Source organism: Drosophila elegans, unplaced genomic scaffold (assembly GCF_018152505.1).
Source record: "Drosophila elegans isolate 14027-0461.03 unplaced genomic scaffold, ASM1815250v1 contig_208, whole genome shotgun sequence".
Taxonomy (NCBI): Eukaryota; Metazoa; Arthropoda; class Insecta; order Diptera; family Drosophilidae; genus Drosophila; species Drosophila elegans.
In genome coordinates this window covers 19,851,705-19,861,081 of record NW_024545578.1, presented here as the reverse complement: position 1 = coordinate 19,861,081, position 9,377 = coordinate 19,851,705, and the positions used below count along the sequence as shown (strand labels likewise).

General features: G+C 41.7%; 1 protein-coding gene across 1 annotated transcript; it reads left to right on the top strand.

Moving 5' to 3' along the window:
• The first annotated feature begins 845 nt into the window (after window positions 1-845).
• On the top strand, window positions 846-9,098 carry LOC108142858 (T-box transcription factor TBX6). Its single transcript, XM_017266929.2, has 5 exons — window positions 846-1,294; window positions 2,621-2,777; window positions 6,412-6,679; window positions 6,769-6,906; window positions 8,104-9,098. The coding sequence occupies exons 1-5, from the start codon at window positions 1,204-1,206 to the stop codon at window positions 8,869-8,871; spliced, it is 1,422 nt and encodes a 473-aa protein (XP_017122418.1). The 5' UTR covers window positions 846-1,203; the 3' UTR covers window positions 8,872-9,098.
• The last annotated feature ends 279 nt before the right edge of the window (window positions 9,099-9,377 follow it).

Below are 9,377 nucleotides of genomic sequence, written 5' to 3'. Positions count from 1 at the left end.
TAAAATATGTACAATGTGTACAAGGATACAAGAATTTCAAACTATGAAATTCCAGATAGTCAACTATTTTTGATAATGAGTAATCAAATATTTTGAAAAACAGCAATCATGCAAATCAATAAAAATGCAAATAAGTACTCATAAAAAAAATGTACGCTAAAGTAAATGACGGCTCTTTTTACTGATATTAAGATCAATTTGTTATGCCAAACACACTTAAAATCAATATTTTTCCAATAAAAACCCATCAAATTGCTGATCAAACAATATCAATTCAATAAATTCTTTCCACTGTAGAGACGGGTTAAATAAAATAAATGAGCAGCAAAACGACAAACACACACGGCTCGACGAGAGGCCAGACAAGAGGACCACCATGATGGCAGCGGCTACAAATGGGCAAAGCATAAATACACAAAAAGATGCCAAAAAGAGGAGACGGAGAAAAAACAATTTCAATCATCATGATCATAATTAAAAGGCAGCACACACAGGGCGAACGAAACCCCGCAGCAACATGTTGCTGCTGTGCTGTTGCTGTTGCTGTTGCTGCTGTTGCTGCTGTTGCTGTTGCTGACTGTGCAACTTCGCACTTCAAAATTAAACGCAATTAGAGCGGGCTGGCATCATGGGGAGACAGAGATAGGCAACAGTTCGTGGGCGGAGCAATGGCAGCTGGAAAATTGAGGCATTTTTCAAAATGGAGGTGCCAAACCAGAGCGAGACGGCTAGCTGCCTGTTAGGCAGCCAATCAGTGGAGCGCAGCAGGTAATCTCGATCAATGGCTCAAGAGCAAACGAGTCAAGCTCGTTTCTTTCAGCTCGATCGAGAGATCGCTCCGCCAACGGAACTTGCTCAGTTTAAATGCGAACTTGGCGAACTCAAGACACGACCGTCGGCTAAAGACACCAATCCTCCATATGATATTGTCAAGTAACCCAAATACGACACCGGCGTAATCAAATTAACACCCACGCACATGAGAGACTTTTGTGCCGTGATTTGCATAATTGACGCTAATCGGCGGTGTCTCGTGCTCGCCCAAAAAAGTAAACCCGGACCAAAAAAGACCCCGCCATACATATATGAATGTTTTGTCAACCGGTGACAGTGCTTTGTGTGTGGAACAATTGTGCAAGTGACAAGGGGCAAACAAAAGTTTCGGCTATATAGCTGTTTTTTTTAAAACCCAACTTCGTCAACATGATCACCATGAACGAGTTGGTGGATCTGCGCATGCAGCAGCATATAGCGCACGAGATCTATCGCCAGCAGATTATGCAGCGCATACCAGGTAAGCTTTTAGCCCCACATCACTCATACGCCCCGTTAAGCGCGCGGCAAAGCTGTTAAGCATCATTAGCATTAATGGCCATAACTTTTGGCGAGCTGTTTCTTTCTTTCGGTTTCTGTCCCTGCCCCCACGTTGGCCAAGATCAGCGGGGTGTGTGCGAGTGTGCGAGAGTTTATGGCCAGGCGATCATAAAGCTGAGTAATGTGGGAAAGTGATCGCCGATCGGGAAACTTGATATCAAATGCATTTTGCTTGTTGCCGACGATCGTTAAACAGCGGGATCATCGTGCCCCTAAAACAATATCTTTGTATGTAATCACGTTTGGCAAATTAAGGCTCCATATTTTGTTGTTCCCTAATGGAGGGCATTAAGTTTGGCAATCGGCGAACAATCAATGTTCCTTGTTCGCCAAAAGAGCCCTTATATAACAGCTAAATTTGTCAATGATCATTTTCTTCGTGATAAGTCTGAAATATCACACATCTTTTAAAGACCAGCTTAGTTCTCAGACCCACACTCAAAAACTAATGACAATCATTAAGGTGGCTTTCTATTTATAATGAAACCTTTTTCATTTTTTTTATTATTTCCTTACGAAAGTGTACTTTTCTAACTTTATTAACAACATTGTATCACGTGATTAGGTGCTAACATTTTCAGAACTTAAAAGCTTGTTAATTCAATTTAATCGACAATAATAATCAGTTCAGGTATATCTTTTCTATATTATTTTATCATTTTTCAAAATATATAAGCTTACTTATAAAAGAAGAGCATTTTCATTTTTAAAACATATTTGACAATGTTTCTTTAATATATATAAACTTAAAAAATATATATTCAGTTGTGTTCAATGTGATAAATAAGTTGTGTAAAGACATATGTTAATTAAAATAATGCACACTATACACTCCAAATACTTTTTACTCAACTTAAATATTTATAGCTTTCATTTTCATCCTTTTACTTATAAATTTTAACTTAAATTTAATGCATTTAAATCGAAAAGCTGCTTTTTTAAATATAATATGTTCAACATAAGTTAAAATAATTTGATATTAATTTATTCAATATGCATAACTATTTTTATTTAATATTTAATTCAGATATTTTTTTAACTCAACGATTTGCTTTTCAGACGACTTTTTTTTTAATTTACTATTACAAATTATTTTACCAGCAACCATGTTTTCATAATTTTTTATTTAAACTATTTGATCATTCTTCATAATTAACTAAATCTTATGATTCGTTCAGTTCAAGATAAAGTTATTTGGTAAATTTGTCCTTCTCATGCTTTTTTAACCCATCCTTTCCACTTTCAGATCCCTTTCCGCCCATGCTGCCCATTCCGATGCCGCGGCACGTGATCATGCCACCCCGTGTCACCCTGCCCGGCGTTGAGATGACCCTGCAGAACGATGATCTGTGGAAGCAGTTCCATCAAATTGGCACGGAAATGATCATCACCAAGAGCGGCAGGTAGGCTTAGAGCACAACACGGATCTTTGATGATGAAAATCGAAAAGAGTGAGAGTGGGGGGAATATGAAAATACAGACTTCGGGGATCGGGGATCGGGAACAAACATAGATCGGGCGATGCATTAGCAGGAACGTGAAAACTAATACCCCAGACGCAGGGCAAAGAAAAATAAACCAGCGCTGGCACTTAAAGCACCCTACACAGATCCCAATTTCGATCCAGCCCAGTCCAGTCCTGTCCAGTCCAGTCGGTGAAGCGAGGATCTGCTGCTGTTAAACGCTCATTAGACGCAGGCGCCTGCAAATTGTTTACAGCGGCGTCGCGACAACAATTTTCACAGGCAAACAAGGCGGAAGGATGCACTTACACTGGCAGGATGTGAAATTGGAATTTGAAAAATAGAAAATGGGAAATGCAAGAGCGGCTCGACTGCAGGTACAGCCAAGATGCATAATGGGTACTATCGCGCGAGGCGTAAAGCGGACAAGTTTGCCGGCACTTTGCGTGCCCAGATTGGTGATAGGCAACGGCAACCATGAGTGTCCGAATCAAAGGCATAGCGCGATCGCCCGGGGCTAGTTTATCGTGTATCTATCAGATGCACGACTCGAGCATCGACTACCTAAAAGTGTCCGGCACTTGTTCGAATGTGCGTAAAGTGGCGTCATCGTAATTTATTGTAGGCCGACCGAACGCCGTGCTCAGTGGGACGTCCTGTCGTCCTCGTCGGCGCTCCTTTATACCTTGGCTGGCATAAATCTTCGCGTCAAGGATACTTTGTCGTCATCTTTGTAGCTCTTAGCGTTTTTATTGTGGCGCCTGTCTGCAGACGAGCCCAACCTGAGACCCCGAAATACACGTATCTCCGAGTTCTGCATCCCTCAGATGCGCATACATATCTGTGATATGTCTTTGGCAGTGACAGTGACCACAGCCTGTCGACAGATACGAGCAATTTCACACTTGGCCTCAGTTCGATCCGATCGATCCGATCGAAAAGGGTTCCCAGCGCATTATCATAAACTTTTGGTCTCGAAATGCAGCCGAAAAACTCTCTTCGAGCAGCGAACAACCCTTTTGTTTTATATATGCCATGAATTATTCATAAAGGCTGCGTATTAAATACTTTTTATGCTCATCAAAAATGTTTTATGTGCCTCGGCGGAGAGCTCGCGATGCAATCGATTTGAATTTTTAATGATTAGGCGCCAGAGTGCCACCGTCTGCCCAATCGCATCCCGTTCTCCGTTTCATTTCCCATTCGGATCCGATCTCAAGCCCAAGCTCTATGCCTATACCAAGTGAGGCCCATAAAAACTAATTAGTTGCTTGTCTGAGCTCCGTTTGCCACTTGAACCGTTCCATCTTTTTGGGTGGCAAGAGCGCAGACGGCCATTAATGTTAGATAGAACAAAGCGTATCGGTTAATGCCTGACGGCGGAAAATGAAATGACTTTGTCACGAAGCTTTTAGAGTGTGTGGGCTCCGCTCACCAACCGGGCCAAAATAAGAAGCGCCAAGAGAGGCGGCAAACAGAAGCGACACGGTAACCTCGATGGGAAGCGCAAAGATAGACAGGAATTTTCCCTGGCCCCTTTGGAAGCAGTCTTAAAATGAGCACTTAATAAATAATACTAACGAACCATTAATAATTTTTAAAGAAATAAAGCATTGACGTAATTTTTTATGTTTTATTTGAATTACAACTTTTCTAAAAAAAAATTTGTTTTATGTCATGCTATAAAGATATATAGCATATATAAAAGAACACTATTGTTTGGACCAAAGGTTTAAAATACTGTCATTTCTTTTAAAAATTGTATAAAAATTTGATGCCTTAATGTGTTATCCCTTTTGGTATATCATTAAAATTATGTAAAATTTTTGTTTAGAGCTGTTATATTAAAAAAAATGTTTTGAAGAATAACTATGTCCCGAACAGTTTTCTGACAATACCAATTAATGAAAACGGTTAGTGTTTTCCTTTTTTACCCCTTTAAAACACAATAGCGACAGAATGAGTAGCCTCACTTTTAATTTCCTTTAATTTACAATTTTCTGACAATATCAATTAATGAAAACTGTTAGTGTTTTCATTTTTTACCCCCTTTAAAACGACAAATAGTGTTTGAAATGTATACTCCTATTTCTAGTTTTATAGCTGTCAATAAGTAGCCTCACTTTTAATTTCCTAAATATGCTAATTTATCGAATATCAGGCAGCCACTTATGTGGAATTATAGGGTAAACATTGGTGCTCCGGGGGTGAAAAATGAGTGGATGTTTCCCCTGCTTCGAGAGGCTGAGATCCCCGAACGCATTCCTTGAATGTGTCCCTGCACCTGCCGAGCGTAAAGCGCCAAGGTGAATGCCGTCAATTGGTCAGCATTCTCCTCACTCGCAGCCCAAAAATTCTTCCATTGGTAATTATGCGCAGACGCGCTAAAGATACGATCTTAACAAATCGTTTGTCCAAAACCAGACAGCGGACTCTTGCCAAAAAAAGAGGAAAACAATAAACAACAAACCACAAACGAGAGGAGCCAAATTGAAAATGAAATTCTAAACCGCACAAATGTCGAAATATTTCGGTGCTGTGCTCTAATGGAATTCAACAGACCCGAAAGGCAGTTCGAGAAGCCAGAATCAAATTAAACGTTAGCAAATCAAAGCGCAGCGGAGTTCAATTAATTAATCATCGGCCCGGAGAAACACGAAATCATTGCCAAAAACAACAAGCCATTCGAGGATGAAATGAGGATGAATATGAGGACGAAGGGCAAACAAACATATGTATTTCGGGCTGGCGCCAAGAACCTGGCCCACCTGCTGTTTTCTGCGGCAGCAGAAAGTTGGACTTGGAGTTGGAGGCGAGGGTCAGGGCCTCGCATCCTTGTTAGCACAGGCTCAGGCAGTCTCTATTTGGCCAGGGCTAATTACATGGCGCATGGAAGGGAAATCTCACAATTAAATATTTGTAACGCCCACGCAGGCTCGGCCACGGGCTCCTTTTGTCGATCTAGCATGACTATATTTGAGTTTGCTCGGTAAACAAAGGCTCTAAAATATTCCAGGGATTTTCCTGAATTTCCCCCTCTCATCTGGCACACTCGAATTCTTTCAGAGAATCAATATGAAAATGTTCCGGTATTTGTTTATGATAAAATATGATTTTTAGATGTTAACATTATAAGCAACAATAATAATATAGCTAAAATTGTGGTGGAAAGATGATTGACTTTAACCCATAAAAATAATCAATGTTAGAGTTGAACAAAATTATTTAAAACATTTCAATATTATATAATAATGGTAAATTATATAATACTGGTAAAGTTATTTTTAAAAATTAATTTTATATCCCCAATCACTATTATTAAGATATTACAATGATTTCTTTATGCATTTAATATTCATATGTTTTTGGGCTATACTGATAAGATCATATTTTCTCTCATGTTTAAATCAATTAATTTATAGGAAAACATATGATATTTATCTATATTAATTTTGGTATTAAATTATAAGACAGGAATTCATTAGTTTCTACACAAGATTGGTCTTTATGTTTATAATATGAACATCAATATGGATATGACTAAATTTATGTTTTATGTTTTACTCTTAAACAGACGCATGTTCCCCTCGATGCGTCTGAGTGTGTCTGGCTTGGAGGATGAGAGCAATTATTGCGTGCTCCTGGAGATGGTGCCCATTGGCGACTGTCGCTACAAGTTCTCCGGATCCCAGTGGGTTCCGGCCGGCGGAGCTGAGCCCCAGAGTCCGCAGCGGATGTACCTGCATCCGGACAGCCCGGCCACCGGTGCCCATTGGCAGGCGCAGCCCATACTCTTCAACAAGGTCAAGCTGACCAATAACACGCTGGACAACAGCGGCCATGTAAGTGCGGACAATCCTTTGAAGTCGGCTCTGGTTACTCATCCAAGTCCGAACCCCTTTCGCCATCCCAACTCCAATCCAATCCGCAGATCGTCCTGGCCAGCATGCACAAGTATCAGCCGCGTCTGCATGTCATACGCACCGCTGACCTGGCGCAGATTCCCTGGGCCCCCCAACAGGCCTTTGTGTTCGCCGAGACCGAGTTCGTGGCCGTGACAGCCTACCAGGTAAGTGGTTCCATCTCCACTTCTACTTCACACACACTTTCATTGGGCATACAAATGTAAGCAGGAGGTTTGCAAGGCTTTTCAGGAATGTGTGCAATTCAAAGCATCTAAAATTTGAACAAGTTATATTAAAAAAATGTTTTAATCTCAAGTCGAGCTTTTTTTTAAACATATAATGGTTTTCTAAAGGTAATTTCTCTTAATGTTGGGAAGGTGCATTTTTTTTTAATATTTAAACTTTAAGCTAAAAGGCATGACTTTAGATAGTTTGAAATATCTTACTCTTAAGGAATAAAAATGCAAAATATTTTAATTTAATGTATATATGTATATATCAATAAAGTCGTCAAAATTACAAAGTAGGCTTTACATAGCCAGAAGATGGTAAATGGTTTATTTTAAGTAATGACTAAATATATTAATTTTTAATTACTATTTAACACACATATCTAAACGTAGAACACTCCAAGCTAAAATTCATTACATGCTATCCGATAATTGTTTAATCAATGCGCTTTTAGCAGAGACTTTCAAGGTTCCTCGCAGTCGCACCATTAAGTCTTTAGGGGAAATGTTTTTGCCAAGTGTATTCGAAGCATGTGTCCTCGAGGCTAGCCTGCCTTTCTTGAGCGCACTTTTTTGCCAATTCATTGAGCATTGAGCACTGGCCCAGAGACTGGGAACGAACACACTAATTGGTTAATTTTGGGCAAACGAGCGGCGATCGCTCACGCCGTGGGTAGCTTGGTCAACGTCTCGAATTAGCATGGAACGCCTCCGAGATTCGACGTTCGAGATCCGAGATCCGAAAGGGCGGGCAGGCAAAAAGTCAGCGGGTTGGATTGTTGTTTTAGGAAGTTGGATAGCCACATCCTTGTAAATTTGAGCGCCTCGCTGTGTTTTTGTCTAGGTCTGGGCCCATTGACAGCCGACGCCAGTCTGCCTCTAATTAGCAAGATCGCCGAGAGATCGGAGATTCGGGTTGAGAGATCCGAGAGATCACAAAGTTGTCAAGTCATCTGGAGTGGAACTGAGCGGTCGGGGTCCGGTGTCAAGTGGCCCTGTTACTTAACGCCACTGCTACTGGACGCCAGTGACTTATGCGATGTGTCCTCTCCCCCCGTTACCCAAGATTATGCTGGCAATCGTCAAATTTCACGCTCCTACTCTACTGTCTGTCTGTCTTCTCTTCCGCAGAACGATCGCATCACCAAGCTGAAGATCGACAACAATCCGTTTGCCAAGGGCTTCCGCGAAACGGGACAATCGCGTTGCAAGCGCAAGATGTCTTCATCGCCAACTGGCGAGGATCAAGATCAGTCGCAGTCGCAATCGCAGTCGCAGTCACTGTCCCATTCGCAATCCCACTCCGAATCTGACATGTCGCCGGCGAAAGGCAGTGAGATGGCAGGAGGAGGAGGAGGAGGAGGAGGAGGACCATCATCGGCAATCGGCGATTTGGATGGTCCGCAAATTAAGCGCCTGAGATCAAATGGCTCCGCCTGCTCCTTATCGTCATCGCTGGACGATCAGGCGGCGCCTGGCGCCAATTCTTTGGCCCATCCACATCCCCCCCATCCCCTCCAGGCGAGGAGTGCCTCCAGCGTTTTTATGCAGCACTTCCAGCAGAACATGCAGAGCCTGCTGAGACCCTCACTCGTGGACCTGGCCTGCACCTATTTCGGAAGACCCCACGAGTACGGCGGAGGGATTCAGCCCTCACCTCTCTATCCATCGGCAGCCATTTTACAGGCCGGACTGGGTCCACATCCTGGCCTGAACCTTCCCCCAGGCAATTGCGGTGGGGATCTCATATCGGATGAGTCGGGAGCCGAGGAACTCGAACTGGATGTGGGCAGTGAAACAACCACTGCGGACCAATCCTCACAGGAACAGCCACCGGAACAACCCTCTACAAGGAGCAAGGGCTTCAGCATATCGGCCATCTTGGGGGGAGGCAGTTAGAGGGAATCAAGTTATAGAATTAGATCAAGAATAAGTTTGTATGTATTTTGTTATAAAAAGCTATCATTTTTTGTTAATTACAAAAAGAGCATAGTGACATTCTTAAACTCAAGATAAACTGTTCTGAATCTATTTAAATAATGAACAATATTGATGGCACTGTATTATTCTTGATTTTAGAAGACATAAACATACTTGTTGTACTCAATTTGATATTATACAGATCATAGCCTGATTAGTTACTAAGTTAAATAAAAGTTACACTAAAGTATAAGAAAATAGATTTGTTTTATTTCACTTAGGATTATAATATCCTGCTGGGCTGAGCTCTCAAAGCCAGAACGCCCACTCATCGCTGTAGGTAAATGAACATATCGGAACGGAAAAAATACTACCGCCAGTTGGCCCTCTATCATTGGCCGATCTTGGGCTGGAAATCACAACTTCCGCCAGACATTAATCCCAACCAATTTACAAGATAAACGTTCGGGTTTCGACAACATCAT

What these genes read in the sequence shown, in the direction of transcription:
- LOC108142858 (XM_017266929.2), top strand. Translation starts at nt 1,204, where the DNA reads ATGATCACCATGAACGAGTTGGTGGATCTGCGCATGCAGCAGCATATA. An exon ending in ATCATCACCAAGAGCGGCAG is followed by an intron (nt 2,778 to 6,411) that starts GTAGGCTTAGAG and finishes ACTCTTAAACAG; the next exon opens with ACGCATGTTCCCCTCGATGC. An exon ending in TGGCCGTGACAGCCTACCAG is followed by an intron (nt 6,907 to 8,103) that starts GTAAGTGGTTCC and finishes TCTCTTCCGCAG; the next exon opens with AACGATCGCATCACCAAGCT.